The sequence below is a fragment of the Brienomyrus brachyistius genome, chromosome 17 (assembly GCF_023856365.1).
Source record: "Brienomyrus brachyistius isolate T26 chromosome 17, BBRACH_0.4, whole genome shotgun sequence".
NCBI classification, from domain to species: domain Eukaryota; kingdom Metazoa; phylum Chordata; class Actinopteri; order Osteoglossiformes; family Mormyridae; genus Brienomyrus; species Brienomyrus brachyistius.
The window spans coordinates 14,973,279-14,990,138 of NC_064549.1; the positions used below are offsets into that span (position 1 = coordinate 14,973,279).

Below are 16,860 nucleotides of genomic sequence, written 5' to 3' on the forward strand. Positions count from 1 at the left end.
TCTATCCATTACGTATAGAAGCAGCTCACAAGCCCAAACACCCATCAGACGGCAGAGCGAATTCCGCTAAAATGATAACTGGCGCGCGAGATGGACATTACCGTGCTTCCTATTATTCTAACCATCCTGTCTAATTAACATCCCTTGCATTCTAATCATTAATTTCAATCATCGTTCGTGCTGCGTTGCCATTTAACCTGCTATAGTTACAGGAAATCCAAGTTCTGGGCTGCTTGTTACCTTATTTTCACTTTGCAGTCTATGAACTATCAATTTCCCAGCTGTATGTCATGCACATCTTACAGTGCTTTTCTATGCCAAATAAAGTATTAGAACTCAAACCGCCAAATGTTATTTGCTTAGATATTTATCGCACTTTATTAGTGACATGAAACTCTCATTGCAGCAGAGAAGGTAGCGCTCAGACGCAGGAGACGCATGGATGAAATGCACCTGGATCAAATGTACGCTTTTTTTTTCTTGTTAAGCATAAAAAACAAGGACATTGGAAAGGTTTTAGGCCCGTTCAAATTGCGGTAATTGCCGTAAGGTTCATTTTGATATAATGTAAGATGCAGGATACTCGATTCTTAAAATAAGGTAAATCCCTGCGATCGGGTAGCTGTTTTTCCTTCTAATCGAATGTGAAACATCAGCCAAACACATGGTGGTGCTAATACATGCTTTGTAGTCAAGCCAACTACTTGTCCGCTCTGCATAATAGCGATCTTTAGAAATAATAATTCATACTTGAGTCACAAACCGTTAAGCCACGTGTACCAACATATAGTCAGTGTTACCATGTTTGTCCTCGGAGTTCCCAGGTTTACACCGCAGTATTGCCGCATAGACAAACCGCTACTCCGAAAGGGTGAGAAAGTAGGCTGGCATGCCTTTTACTGGATGCTGCAGTTCAGATATAACCGCTCAGTGCAATTAGTGCGTGGAATTTTTGGTTACAATGGGGAAATAAGAAAAATACAGTTTAATATTTTATTGCTGTTTTTTAAATATTCTGCTGGGGCCATAAGCTACCGTGCGGGGCACTATAACGAGGACGGCCGGACCGCATGGTGTTCTAGATGAACCTGTACGCTTCCCGTCAACCTGGTTTTATTACACAATGCGACCTCAAGTTTATTTTTGTATGCATGCACTGTATAACAAGCAGCTTTTAATCTCCACGATGTGCGCCTTCTTTTGTCTGTCTATGTGTATTTGACAGCTGTCTTTCTCCGTCCATCCTGTTACCCTTACGTGATATTGGGTGCCTGTCGGGCAAGTCGAGGGGCGTGGGAGAATAGCTGCATTTAAATGAGGGAAGGGCCAATGCAAATGACTGCAATGGCATAACAGAGGAAGAAAGCGACTAGAGCCCAGCCCCAGACGTCCCCCGTCCCTCCCGCAGACGGAGAGCCAGGCACAGGGCGACAAAGAGAGGCGGCCGTCTACGTAGTAGCTCCATCGCACGACATTCCCACTAAAGCAGGTTTTAAATAACCGATTAAGGCTGCTGTCCTAGAATAATTCATCACCCGAGCTGGATCGATCGGTATTTGCTCTTCGCATTAAGGTAAACGCTCATAACCCTTAATTTTTGTGGAATGAAGTGTATACTTACGTGTTTTTTCTTTCTGGAGAATATATTTTTCATTTATTTGTTTCCGTCTCTTAGTCGGCTGAAATGCTTGATGATAGGATTGTATCAATAGTGGATGAAGGCTACACCCCTCGCTATCCCAACATTCTACCTGTCAATATAAGTTATCGAGATTCCAGAATTATTTTACTATTTTTATTATTTGTATTATTAGTATTATATATATATATATATATATATATATATATATATATATATATATATATATATATATATATATATATATATATATAAATCTAATAGCAGATATCGTTCAGTTGCACTTACGGCATTAATAACACATCGTTCCATAATTTTAATCGAACACACATCCATGTATGTATATTATAGACTAATAATCATAAGTATTGTTCATGCTTTAAATGTCACAGCACATGTTCCGAACACATGGCTTGCTTTCAGGATACAAAAGCTTGACATTGTGCGCTATGAATTTAAATAATTTCTATATGCAATATATAGTATATTCATGCAATTGCTTTTTAGAATGACAGCATAGCTTTGATTTTTTTTCCCTGGATCATATCGAGAGATAAAGTAAGTTTGCCTGCATAGCTTCACTTCTTCTTGCCCATGGCAGATGAATGCAGATTGTCTCCGGATATTGAATAGTGTGGAGAATTAGATTCACAGATGGTCTTATAATGATGCGAAAAGTGAGCAAATGGTTTGCTTTTGCTTGTCTTTAGTTTCTCATACCGGCGTGTGGGTGAAAGATGGAGTTGGAGCATTTTGATGAGCGGGAGAAAGCGCAGAGATACAACCGTAGAGGCTCCCGGGCCAACGGGCTACCAAGCCCCACTCACAGCGCCCACTGCAGCCTGTACCGGACCCGCACGCTGCAGGCGCTCAGCTCCGAGAAGAAGGCGAAGAAAGTGCGCTTCTACCGCAACGGAGATCGCTACTTCAAGGGGATCGTGTACGCCATCTCGCCGGATCGGTTCCGCTCCTTCGAGGCTCTGCTGGCTGACCTCACCCGGTCCCTGTCCGACAATGTCAACTTGCCGCAGGGGGTCCGCACTATCTACAGCATCGATGGGAGCAGAAAGATGTCCAGCATGGACCAGCTGGTGGAAGGTAAGCTGTGAAAATAATCGTAAAATACCTGAAACATCAGACGCAATTTGCAAGGTTTACGACAAGAAATCGTGAAAAATTACGAGCTGCGATTATCAATCATAGAATTTTTTGCCTCTCCTTCCCTCTGAACTGAAAATATACGTCCGTGTAGCTATACGCTGTCACTATTACAAATTCTCTAAGTATACCAATATTCAAAGCCTAAAATAACTAAGATTATGAATCTTAACTGGGGATGCATGGTGTATCAGCGGATAACAGTATTGTCTCACACACCCCCGGGTTTGGGTTTTGAATCCTGCTTTTGTCCTGTTTCTGAGTTTTCATCCTCTGTCATTGTCTTGCCTGGGTTCAAAGACATACAGTTAGGTTAATTAGTGTCTCTTTATTGTCCCTAGCATATGAATGTGCGAGTGTATGCACCCTGTAATGCACTAGCTTCCTGCTCAGGGTGCACCCCAGCCTTGTGCCCTAGGCTCCCTGAAAACGGTTTCTGCTAGATCAGGTAGTTTTCCTGGAATATTTACCCAATATGCATCTGGCTCCAACCCACCAGTTTCTGCACACAGGTGGTTTGGTATGGCTGAATTGCCCGTTGTGTGTGGCTGTGTGCCCTTTGCTTGCCTGGCAGCCTTTTGGGGGGGGGGGGGGGGGGGGGGGCTCTAGGCTCTAGGCTCACCATAACCCAGCACTGAGTATATGTGGAAAGATGGATGGATGGATTATCCTGTCTGCTTGCCTCCCACCTACATTTCTTATACTCCAAATGCCAGGACCTTTCACTGTCACATCACTCCTCAGATTGGTCCATGTCCCTCTTGCAGAAGGGTGATGGGGGGGCTTTTATTTATAACGATGCCTCCACACCTGTGCTGTTCAGCCTGGCAAAGGCACAGTGAGTGTGACACCACCCCGTCTGTCAGAATGACGCTGCCAGCCTGCGACCCAAGCCTGAGTCAGCAGCCCTCTCACTGAAGAGCGCATCTCCTAAAGGGCTTAGATGTTCATTATATGCATTCAGTCAAATAATTGATACATTTTACTCCTCTATTTTGGGAACTGGAGGAACATGGTGGCTCAGAGGTTTGGCTCTGTCACATTACACCTCCAGGTTGGGCATCCAAATCCCTCTCTGCCTGTGTGTGTGTGTGTGGGGGGGCACATGTGTTTGTGTGTGGATTAGGTTTATATATTACTTTGTGGGGACCATTCTTCAGGGCGCCACAAAAATCTGTGAATGCAATCAAAAAAGTAAAAAGGCCAAAAGTCTCATATTTTCTCATATTTTTCCCATAGAATTGAATGAGCGGCCCTATAAGGACAGTGTGTGTGTGTGTGCGTGTGAGTGTGTGTGTGCGTGTGTGTGTGTGTGTGTGCGTGTGCGTGTGTGTGTGTGTGTGTGTGTGTGCGTGTGTGTGTGTGCGTGTTAGTGTGTGTGTGTGAGTGTGTGTGTGTGTGTGTGTGAGCGAGTGAATCCTGGCCCAGATATTTTTGTACCTCTTGTTTCCTGCGATAGGCTAACCATGACCCTCTAGTGGATAAGCATGGTGGATGGATGGATGGATGGATGGATGGATGGATGAGTTGTTTGCTTGATTTGATACATGTCAACCTGACCTAATGTGAAATGTCACTTTTCTGCACCCTAGTGTGACCTGACACCCTGTGCTGAACGCATATATCCACAAACCATGGCTTCAGAAGAAGTCAGTTAAATATTGGCCATTTCATTGTTATAAAGGCAAAATGAAACTATACATAGCAGCCTGTGCAGTGTCTCTCTGAGTTTTGGCGACTACTACATTCTTATCTCATTACCTTTACTTATTGTATGGTTTAATATAGAATAATCAGTGAAGAAATACATGTACCATGACAGATTTGCCATCTGTTTAACTATGATCATCTTGTCTGTTCTGAAAATACCTCTGCCTAGTAACCAGTATTGTTATTATTGTCCCTGAAAATGTCACAGGAATTTAATAAAGGTAGGGTAATCAATGGACTTGCCACGTTCAAGCAGTTTGCATTGCATATATGGGCTACCGCACAAACCTATCCCCGGTCAGCTATCCCCACATGTAAGCTATCACCAGCACAGGGCCTTTTAGGTTTCGAGATGGAGTTACCCTCTCTCAGGGAATCTGATAAATATGCTCACTGACTGTACACACAGTCACTGGTGTGAAACTTTGATGATAACAGACTTTTTGGATCAATGAGAGTTAGCGTCCAGTCGCTGATGTCAGCATCAAGGCATGACTGTGTGAAATATGATCCCCCTGTGTAGCAGGACTGACCCTGTAAATATGCCTTGTGGGGTCGGCTGTTGTGCTGCTTTGAAATGCTTGAGGACTGTAAAGTGAATCTGTCGTGTGATGCACAGTATGTCTGTTTCTCATTCTGACAGTCACAGTCAGAGATTACAAGAGCTTCACTTCACTTTTACTGAAAAGATTCATGGTTTGGGTAAAGCTAATTATGCTGCCTCCCGGACGACAGTAACGCATTTCCAGAGATGCTGTATCATGAGATTACCAAGCGCAAAGGTGGGCGGTGCTTTGGCTTAGACCCTTTTAGGCAATGTCTGCAGATGGTTGCAGATCTGATCCCTTAGGACAGTGCTTCTCAATCCTGTCCCCGGGGACCCACAGACTGTCCACATTTTTGCTTCCCCCAAGGAGCTGGGAGGGAACAAAAACGTGGACCGTCTACAAGTCCCCAAGAACCAGGTTGGGTCATAAACAGGAAACAGGTGGAGATTTGGTGGAGGTATGACACTATCAGCCGATATTGGGTCCTTGAGGTCAGCTTGTTGTGTCAGTTGACATTTTCCACACCCTGATGTCTGTAATTGTCTTACAACACTACAACCTCTTCAGATGCAGTCATGGGTCTCCTTGTATCTCTGCATCCTGTAGGCGAGAGTTACGTGTGCGGCTCTATTGAGCCCTACAAGAAGTTGGAGTACACCAAGAATGTCAACCCAAACTGGTCAGTCAACGTGAAGACTTCTGCCTCAGTCCGCACCCCCACCTCCCTGGCCAGCGCCAAGGCTGGATCCACAGAGATGCAGGAAAGCAAGGACTTCATCCGGCCCAAGCTGGTGACCATCATCCGTAGCGGGGTCAAGCCACGCAAGGCGGTACGCATTCTGCTCAATAAGAAGACCGCCCACTCCTTCGAGCAGGTCCTCAGTGACATCACCGATGCCATCAAGCTCGACTCTGGAGTCGTCAAGAGACTCTACACTGTGGATGGCAAGCAGGTAATTTCTTCAGCTGTCTCCCTTTTGTTTTTCCCTCTAATTATTGCTTTTTCTTTAATTTCACGCCATGGATCCTCATTTAGAGAGCTTCTCATAACTTACTGGCCGGGAATTTCGCTTGGCTTGTTTAAAATTCAATGTGAATATTATTGGTTTGTCTAAATTTAAATTTCTGTAATGTTAAAAGGGAATTCCTTACAAAAATGACATTAAGTTAATCTCACTGTTCACTAGATGATGTTGTCTAAAGAAATCTTCCTTTTTCAGTAAGGAAGGAAATAGAAAGGATATGAAATCTATTATTTATTTGAGCAGTTGTATTTCTTTAACAAGGCTCCTGCTAAGGATTTTTTATTTGTCTATTGTGACAGAGCATCATAAAGTTCTTAACATTTTGTTCCTCCATTACAATAGTTTGATTTAATCAATGGACACTCCGATGGTTTTTTTTGTATTTTTACCATGAATCATTAGTGCTGATGCTGATAGTGACAAATAAAAGGAAACAAGCGTTCCGGGAAGATAACACATATAATCTATTATAAAAATAAGTCATGTATTATTTTGGATCCTCGTGCAGTAAATGTGATGTATAATGTTTTTTTGGATGTTATTTAATTTTCGAGGAATTTTCTTAGCCTGGTTACTTTCAGGCTTTAGGTTTCTGCCTGATGGAGAGGATGGGTGAGGACCATTCTTAGCGTCTAGCTGACACCTTTTTCTTTCTGAAAAAAGATGAATTTGCACTTGTGCCAAAAAAAGATCATCTGTTCTACCCAAAGCCAGCTGTTGTTATCGTCTGCGGAGTATGACTGTGGGCATGTTACAGTACGTGGTGTCAGAGCATAACTGCATTGTTCAGCTGCACTGTAAGAGCAGTGACTCAGACATTTTTACTCCTCTCACTGAGATTATGGCTGTTACTACTGAGCTTTTTCTCACATTCGATACCATAGTTTTGCTTCCATATGAACTGCCTTTAAAGTCAGCATAGGACTCTAAAAATATCCATGGATCTGTCCATCCATCTATCGTCTAGCTGTGGTGCTGGGTAAATGTGATCCTGGATTCTATCCCAGAAAGCACCAGGAACAAGGCAGGGCAAATACTTCGGGATGCTGGTGCACAACATAAATACAATAATCATGCAAATGATTATTAAAACAATGAATAGATGGATGATATGAATAATTATACACATCAAGCTTGCCCTCCTCTTTGAGTTGCCGGTTCTCGATCTGGCTTCTGTTCTTCAGAATCTGATCCCCGAGTTCTACTGCTGTTCTAGACACTGACCACTCCTGAGCATTAATTAGGATCGTTCTTTGTTCTGCATGCACCTCCTCTCCCTGGATACTCCTGACTCCCCCTTGTAACCCCTCCTCGCCAAAAGCAGGGATTGCTTGCGAGCTTTTGATCACACTGCCATCGCCCCCGACTTGCCCTCCTACCTGACAGAGTAACCACAGCTAATGAGATACATCCAGGCTTGTTTTTTTTTCCTTGCCTGGATCTGGGACACCCTGGCGAGCCTGGCTCAGTCTGACCCAGAAAAAACACCCACTCCAAGGTGGAGTGTCGGCACCCGCACTGCAGTTCTGGAGCCTGAACAGCCCCTGCCAGGTGGGGTGGCAATGTGAGCGCCGCTCGATCACTCACCTCCGTTTCACGACCTTGAGGTGACCCGTCCAGTGCCGGCTGTTTTCCCCAGGTGCTTCTGAACTTCATGCAGCTGCACTTCCTGGTTGATTCCCGTTTAGACACTTGCAACTTGCAGAACAAATCAGCTATATAATCCCTGAGTGTCTGAGCTGTGTTTCTGCTATCTTGCAGGACGTCTGCTCTGAGATATGAATGACATGATGCTTTGTGTGACAGCCGTATGCTAGGAGGGGGTTAAGCATTAAACAGCTGGCAGATCAGCTCTTGCATTTGGAAGATTCCGGTTTCTGGAGCTCAGCTCAGAAATACTTTGTTAACCTAAAAATGACAGTAGATAAGAATTTGACTCAAGTCAAGAGACATTTTTGGAGCTTCGGGCTGGTGGTGGGTCAAAACGACTGACTTTCAGGATAGAGAAGTGATACATGTTAATCAGATTAATTACACACTCTTCAGAATCTGGCTTTTGTTTCTATAAATTCTGTTAGCATGCCTTCTGATAACATAAAAGCAGTTTCCAGAAATTACTATGGGAATTCATGTTAATAAATACCTTATGGGAATGGAATATGAATATTTATTGCTATTTATTATTATAAATATTCATTACTCAGAGTATGCCTGATAATTGGGCTGCCACCTAGTCTTAAAAACAAAACAATGGAATGTAAAATACACTCAGTCACCACTTTATTCCATTTACTTAGATAGTAACATATAGAACCCCTTTTGTCTGTAGAACCACTTCAGAAGTTGATGAGTTGTGTTCAGAGAAGCCTTCATGGACTCCTCTGTTGTACTGAACTGTTATTTTTGCACTTAAGGCCTTCTTGTTAGCTTTAAGAAATAAGGTGCTTTCATCCACAGCACACAACCATTTTCTGTAAATTCTGGACACTACATGAGATTCCTAGGCGGGCGGCTGTTTCTGTTTCTGGAACCACTGTCTGGCACCGCAGTCACAGCACGTTTATACTCACTAGGTTATGCTGCACTGAACCTTACCTTCACAGCTTGACTGAACCCCATTAGCCTGTACAGCCATATGATTCACTGTTTGTAGGCTAATGTTAGCATTAGCACGCAGATGCCGTCATAAAGGAGCCAGTGAGTCTGTGTGAAATACTCACAGTTCTAATCATACTATTCGCTGAGGTCTGCTTCTTGTGTCATTGTTTCTTTAAGCCACCTATGTCTCTCCAGCCCTGTTTATTCACGTTAAATAACCGGCATGTATTTATGGGCACGAGCTGCTCATCTGCAGCTCGGGAGGGAATGCCATGCAGAAACGTCATCGATAAATGGAGCCGTCTGATGCCTGGAACCATGTGAGCCAATGACTGCTTCCCCAAGAGAGTGAAAAACATAAATTCAAAATGCAGTCCTCCTACGACTGTTGACATTTTTAGTCATTTTTAAACCTAAGCATAACTACTATTAATAGGCCGTCTTCCCTCTCGTGTACGTGTGGTATTTTCTGAGAACCAGTGATTTTTCCCCCACCCTTTTTTTTCCTTCCATCCTAGTTTCTATGGTGATGAGGTTGCCGGAGCTGGTTGCTTAGGAACAGCCTCTGCAGCAGAGCTTTGCGGTGGTGATGTCACCAAGGCCTATGCTGAGGAGAAGGAGGTTTCTGAGCAGCACTAGAGCCAGTTCCAAATTAAGGCATTTCAGCTCGGTGCTGGCGTGATTCAGCCATACAAGCCTAATCAAGTTCATACATTAGCAGAATCAGTTACTGTATCTTCCATCCATCCATCCATCCATCCATCCATCCATCTATCCATCCATCCATCCATCCATCCATCCATCCATCTATCTTCCTTAACTGCTTGTACTGAGTCCTGAGCCTTTTATAAGAAATACAGGACACAAGGCAGGTGACACCCTGGATGGGGTACCAATCCATAACAGCGTGCACCAAACAGTGTATTTTTATATGTGTGCAATCAAACCAATAATTCTATAATATAATGTGTGGTTTTCTACCTCAATTACTTCTTTCCCTTATAAGATTTTCTCCTTCATTTATATTTGCCGTTTGTTTTAGCCTCTCCCAGGAAGCGCAGGGCCCTGAGCAGGCAGCACCCTGGACAGGATGTCAGTTTTATTTATTTACTCATCCTGAAAGCTGTCAGTCATCATTCAGCACCACCATTGGTTTGTCCATTAATCGAGCGGAGAGGCTGTCGGCCAATGGCTAACCTGTGAGGGCTCAGTCTGCTCTACCTCTAGACAGTCTGAGCCTGTTTCGTGGCTATTGGTGGGCTTTCCCTTGGGCAGAGCGCCACCCCATATGCCCTCGACTGCCGGCCGTGCTCCGTTTAACACCCCCCATGAGGAAGCCAAGTGCCTGTGTCCGTTGGCCTAACAGATACTGGGGTTAGCATGTGGTTCCGTTTAGTGCGGATCCACGGGTCACTAGCTGGGTCAGGCTGCGCGTCCCTCTTCCAGCTAGTCTCAGTCTGGGAGGCTGGAGGGGCGAGGTCCCTAACCAGCTGAAACAGGGACCCCAAGGAACAAGCACAGTGTTCCAACAATGTCACAACGTCCTGGTTCCCTTAGTCAGATGCCTGCATGGCTTCACTCTCTGTTTCCACTCCTCAGTACCTCAGTTTCATACTCGTTGGCTGCATTTGTAGCTTTTTGGTTACCCTGTCATCTTAAGTTTGTTCCTTTGAGTAGAAGATGTAAAATTCACATCCATGCGACTGACTTCCAGGCGCCAGTCCTGCTCAGGGTTTCTGGGGGGGGCTAGAACCCGTCCCAAGCATGAATGATGATGACCCTACATCCTGGACCCTGGGCAGGATTCCTGCTACAATCCACATGTCATCTCCTATATTTTCCTGTTTAATTCAGTCAGAAGATGCATCCTCTCACCCGCCAGTAATGTATTAGCGGGTTGTCAGTAGGCAGGAGCCGCCTGTCAGTCTCTTTGCATTAGCTGGAGGCGGAGGCGTATCCATAGATACAGGCCTCAGGTGGAGGGGGGGGCAGCTGGCAGCAGGCACGTGGCCTACTTTCTCCTAAGCTGCTGAGTCACTCGGCCCTGAGAGGAGCACGACATCAGCAGGAGGGTGGCGTTGGCAGGCATGCGTTCCGGATGAGTGGCTCTTTGCTGTTGCGGGACCTTCAGGGAGCTCCGCCCTGCCACCGGATCAGGTTATACAGCCAAAGTACGTTACTGGCTACTTACCTCCTCACACGGTTCACCGAAACTGGGCCTGCTGGGTACCTGTAAGGGGCAGCTGCCAGGATTTTGACCCACCACCAGCCCGAAGCTCCCAAAGTGGGGTTCTGTCCTACAAGCGGATTAGACCCATTTTGTGGAGACTGGCTGGCCCGGTCCAAATCGAGATTCCTGCCCTGAACAGGTTTATTGGTAAATGGACTGCACTTATATAGCACTTTTCTACCCTTACGCGTACTCAAAGCGCTTTACATTTCATGCCTCACATTCACCCATCCACGCACACATCCACACACCGGTGGCGGAGGCTGCCATGCAAGGTGCCAACCAGCTCACCGGGGGCAATTTGGGGTTCAGTGTCTTGCTCAAGGACACTTCCATGGTGTCAGGAGGAACCAGGGCTCGAACCTGCAACCCGCCGGTTGCCGAACAATAGCACTACCTCCTGCGCCACCATCTTACCCCTTAATTAATTTTATTAATTGTATTTTATTAATTGTATTTTATACACTGATGACCTCTGTTGACCCATCAAGATCCCACAAAACAAATGGTTCTCCTCACTGGACCCCGAGCTGCCTGCGTGTTTGCTGAGCTTCTAACAGACAGTTTAGGAAGGAATCCATCCCCTCCAATTCTCCCGATGTGTCTCTAATGTGACAGACGTGATTTATGGAGAACAGAAGCAGCTCCAGCGCTGCCTTCGCAGTGTTAATCACCGGTTATCCAGTCAGTGCGTCACGCAGCCGGTGTTACGTAAGGGTGCCTTTTTGGTTTAAAGCAGCAGTGTTTTTTATAGACAGTGTGCTTCACTGGTGGGTGGGTGGAGCCTTTCAAGCCTTTCACAGGGCAGAATGTGCCGAAGTCATTGGTGCCCCCCCTCCTCCTTGCTGTTCGATGGCCCCCACGTGGCACAGCTGGGAAAACTGGATTGTCACTGTGTTAGTGGACTGATTTTCTAAGAAAGAGAAAGGTCTGTCATTTATGGCAGTGGTAGGATGTTTTTGCTACTGGGCGCAGGGAGGGAGCAAAAATGTGGAACATCTAGGGGTCCACGAGGACTGGGTTGAGAAACACTGATGTAGGGAGTACCCTCAGCCGAGTACACGCACATGCTCCCTCTGCTCCCCACAGTAAATGTGTGCCCTGGGTGCTTATCAAGCCAGGCTGCTAGTGACTGGCTGTGTGTACTGTAGGCTTCTGTGTGGGCTTCTGCTAGTCAAAGATAGCAGCTCCATCTGCAGCATGGAGTGATTGGGGAGAGACACCTGCAGAGGGCGCTGGGGTGGAGGGGAAGCGAGAGAGGGAGAGGAGAGGAGAGGAGAGGGAGTGACAGGAAGAAGGGGAGGCAGGGGGAGGGGAGACAGCAAGGAAAGCAGAGTAATGAGGAGGATGAAGGGGGGTGAGGGAGGCCGAGGAAAGACTGGGGTGGTGATTTGATGGAAATGACAATGGAGTGAGAGACTTTGAGGATAGAGGAATGAATAAGGAGAGCAGTTGGGAAGTGCAAGAGGCCAGAGATGAGATGCAGGAGGGCAGAGGGGAGGTGCAAGAGGGCAAAGGGGGGGGTGCAAGAGAGCGAAGATGAGGCACAGGAGGGCAGAGGGGAGGTGCAGGAGGGCAAAATGGAGGCACAAGATGGCAGAGGGGAGGTGAAGGATAGCAAAGGGGAGGCGCAAGATGGCAGAGGGGAGGTGCACGAGGGCAGAGGGAAGGTGAAGGAAAGCAAAGGGGAGGCACAAGAGGGCAGAGGAGAAGTGCAGGAGGGCAGAGGGGAGGTGTAGCAGGGCAGAAGGGAGGTACAGGAGCACAATGGGAAGGCGCAAGAGGGCAAAGGGGAGGTACAGAAGGGCTGGGGGGGCGCCGGAGGACACAGGGGCCACTTTTCCCTCGGTGTGGATGCTGGCTGGTCCAGTCTGTCCATCATGTGCTCACCCAGTAGGTCCAATGCTCGACACAATGGGTTAACGGATCAGAATCACTGCAAGGCATGTGCCTTACAGCCTGCTGTAAAAACAGGAAGCTGGCTGCTTACAGCACCTGAGGAGCTGCTGACGTGGATCGCCCTGTTAATGTCACCTCTCTCCTCACCATGCAGACACACCTTCCAGCACCTTTCTGACCTCAGCTTTCTGCCCGTCGCATAAACCCCAAGCTGAACTGTCCTCCATCCGGGTGTCATTAAAAGCCTCGGTTCAAGCTGTTCCAATCCGGCCCTGTGTGGTTCGGCACCCTGTAGAGAAGCCTTAACGTCACTGTGAGGAGATTCTAACCTAAATTGGACTCTAAGCATACAGAAATGGTGGTACAAAGCTTGCTGACATCAGCCAGTCTCCACTGTAGAGAATTTTCAGCACATAACACTATTTTATGATGTTTTATATACGGTATTTCCTTACTGTTTCACCTCCCTCTGGGAAATCGGATGCAGGAGAAACCTTGTGTGAGAACATGAAGTATAGGGAACAAGGTTCTCAGCACTAATTATTGACTCGCCCCCCCAGAGGACACTTAGAATTAATGCATGCAGTCTCATGGGGCACCGCTTGAGGGGAAAAAATACCTTTAATAGTGTCAGTGCCCTCACAGCTGTGATAGGAGTGAATGGAACACCTTGTTCCCTGCTTCTCCTCCAGCACCCATAACTGGGTAACACTGCAACCTCATAGCTGCGACCTTAGGGGTCAATTGCCACCCCAGCTTTGTGAGTTTGTGTCTGAATTGCACATTGTTTGCATGTGTGGCCCGTGATGGACCGCCTGTGCTTCCTGGGACAGGCTCCAGGCTCATGTGGCCATCTACTGGGTGAGAGGTTAAATGAAGTGGATGGATGTACTGCAGTTCCAGAAGCCTTGTCTATTGCCTTGAGGTCCTTTCAAGCATAGTGGTGAATAGCCAGTGTACAGAGGGGGCAGTGAATGGCTCATTGGGTCAGGCCTTGTCCAGAAGGTCATTGGTTCAAATCCCATGCTCGCTGGAATAGCCATATCTCTGTTGAGTCCTTAAGCACCATGAATGGATGGCAGACCCCAGGCTTTGCTCCCACCTCCGTATGTGCATATGCCTTTAAAGAAGAATGAGATGGAATATGTGACAAGAAACGCAATACAAACGGCAAAAAAGTTTCCTTCATAGTCACTTGCACCACAGAGACCCTGCAGTCATCATGGAGATGACAGGTGCATTGGCCCAGTTCTGCTCTCAGAACCATCCTGTCATGCTGACGTGTCATAGACAGCCCGTGACACCGGGGGGTTCTGTGTCACTAAGCAGCCAGTGAAGGCAGTCTGCAGTCATCCACTCCTGCCTATAGGCTGCACCACCAGCAATGCAGGTTTAATATTCACTAAATAATTATACTTCGTTATTATTATTATTATTATTATTATTAGAAATAGTGTGTTGTTCATTTAATCACATCAAAAATAACGATTGTGCTGAAGATAGTAGATCTCCCGTGTCATTGTCATTGGTTTGTCCCGATTGGATTTTGGCTTCATATAAGCACTGCCCTCTAGTGGAGATTAATAATGAGCAAATAACACCGGAGAACGTTGTTCGCGCTCAGTGGTTGAGTCATTAGCAGTGTAACCTTACACCTATCTTTGGATGTGCGTGCGGTGTTTACCTAGTGACAGTGTACGATTCCTACCAAAACACAAAAGTCTGAGTTTGATTATTCATGATTACTGGGGTGTCCTCTGCAGTGACTGGTCTAGCTGCTTTGTTTTATCATGGCATTAGGTTCTATCGGGACAGGATGTGAGGCGCTTGATGCAATCACTGCGTCAACTAAGGTTCTTGCTGTGAGAACATAGAGGACTCACCACCAGCTAAAAACTCCAGAGGAGATTTCACTGCAGGACCATTGGGTTAGCTTCCGTTTTCTTAAGTTGTGAAGTTTCTCAGAAAATTCCAGAAGCTGTTTTCCCTTACTGATCCCGTCTGGAGCTGTGTTACAGATGGAGCTGGCCAAAATGCTTCTGCTGAGGAATAAAGAAATGGACAGCAAAATTCCTATTGTTTGGCCGTCTTCTGCTGCTATCTCCTTTCTATACAGAATTTTAAAAAACAGCTTCGCTTTTTACACACACGTACATCTCGGTACAGAAGGTTGACCTGAAATATTTATTAGTCTGAACGTGATTGTTCTAACTGATAACGTGATGTGTGACCTCATGGAAATGGATCCTTTAGTAACAGGTTTGGAGTCAACAGAGAAATTACTGATCTCCCTTTAAAAGACAAACAAAAGCCTTGAATTACCTGCACAACTGAGTCACTGTTTTCAAGATAGTGGCTTTAATTGTTACTTGAACCCACCTCTGACCAAAACAAAATCTCTTCTGTTGTAATTCGATGCAGACATTTGGGAGAGTGTTGGTTTGAGTGAGTGACTTAACGGTGAAGGAATTTCGGGCTGAGGTGACTGTTAATGTGACACCAGGGATGTCGTGGCCGTCCTGCATGCAGGGGCATAAAGGAGAGGACCGTAGTGACAGGAAGAGAAACACGGTCACACATTGTGTCCACGTTCCAGTTTATGGATTTGAATAGAGTATAGTCACAATCTGCGACTTTTAATGTGAACCAACTGCATCCTCCAGTAAGACGGTCTTCTATCTCCGCATCATCTGACGTGTCAGGAAGACGGAAATGCGCTTCCTGCAGCTGTGCATTACCGCTGCCACTTTGCCCCTGACAGCTCTGCGAAGTGCTGCAATTAGTGGTTTTAAAGAGGGTCAGAGCCTCGCTGTCAGCTTAATTTAACGTCACTCATGCATGCCTTCAAACGATCCTGCTCGGAGCAACCTTGTGCATACAGTACGCCATTCTGGTTTACTGCCCTTGTCCCCTGAGAAAACTCTTGATTGCTTGTTGAAAAAAGGTTCGATTGCTTTCAGAGCGGAGCTCAGCCTTCGGCATCCTAGGAGGAAGCTAACTGAAGATGGAAATGAGGCAACTGTAAATTTGCCTAGCCTAAATGTCAAGTCAAGCTGCTGTATAATGTACCTATGAATATTGACTGCCACCTGGTGGTAAAGAAGGGGAATGTCTGTCAAGTTACAGACTGACATCGCGGGTGCAGCCTTCAATTCCCATGGAGAACTGACTCACTGATGGACTTTCGCTTTGACCTCGATTGCTTTAAGCGACCAAGTCCACTCTTTCCTATGGGAATGGGGGGGGGGGGGGGGGTGTGTTCGGCAGCCAGTTGACCTTGGACCCCTAAAGGTTTTTCTTTCTCTCTACTTGGGAGTTTTTGGTTCCTTTAACCCATTAGTTTCCTTCTTTCTCTTTTCCCAGTTTTTTTGAAGTTTAGAAATGATGTAGGAATTACGTCTGATGTAGGAATGACATGCAAAGCACCTTGGGGCAATTCTATTGTGAAAGGCACTATATAAAATAAATTGAAATAAATTGAATATTGTGTTCTTCATATTGCTTTCAGCTTTTTACTAACTAAGCTTAATTAGACATGGTTATCTGCCTATTAAAGTGTACAAGCAGCAGGCCCTTTAAAAATGTTGAGGACATTAAAATTTAATTATGACCTACACAGGTACACACATCCCAGATATACGGTTAAAGCTCAGTGGGTTAGCAGGCTGTGTCTGTAATTAGAAGGTCACTGGTTCTAATCTCAGGGTCAGCAGAGTGATTTCACCATTGGACCTTTGAGCAAGGCCATTAACCCCCAGATGTTCTAGGAATGTCTGACCCTGCCTTCTCAAAAATGCATGTTGCTTTGAGTAAAACCATCTGTTACGCAAGTAAAAGATTAATTTTATCGTTGTGTCCTTGGCAAGGTGTAAGAAACACCACTAGGGGGCGCCAGGGAGCAGTCCGAAGCAGTAATCTTTGGGAAATTTCCACCTCTGGACTCTGAGCTCACCTGCTGAGTATTACCTGCCTGCTGATTTCCTCTGACTTTTTTAGTTATTACAATCACCCTTTGGTGATTGTAAGATGTGCGTCATCTTTGTCAAATAACTT

General features: G+C 45.9%; 1 protein-coding gene across 4 annotated transcripts in view; it reads left to right on the top strand.

The window, feature by feature from the left end:
* The first annotated feature begins 1,370 nt into the window (after nucleotides 1-1,370).
* Nucleotides 1,371-16,860, top strand: part of dclk1b (doublecortin-like kinase 1b) — a 48,800-nt gene continuing 33,310 nt past the window's right edge. For all 4 annotated transcript variants that reach the window (XM_048980167.1, XM_048980168.1, XM_048980169.1 and 1 more), the window contains exons 1-3: nucleotides 1,371-1,573; nucleotides 2,350-2,737; nucleotides 5,662-6,008. In XM_048980167.1, the coding sequence (XP_048836124.1) occupies nucleotides 2,377-2,737; nucleotides 5,662-6,008 (708 nt within the window). In that variant the 5' untranslated portion in view covers nucleotides 1,371-1,573; nucleotides 2,350-2,376. The remainder of the gene's footprint in view (nucleotides 1,574-2,349; nucleotides 2,738-5,661; nucleotides 6,009-16,860) is intronic.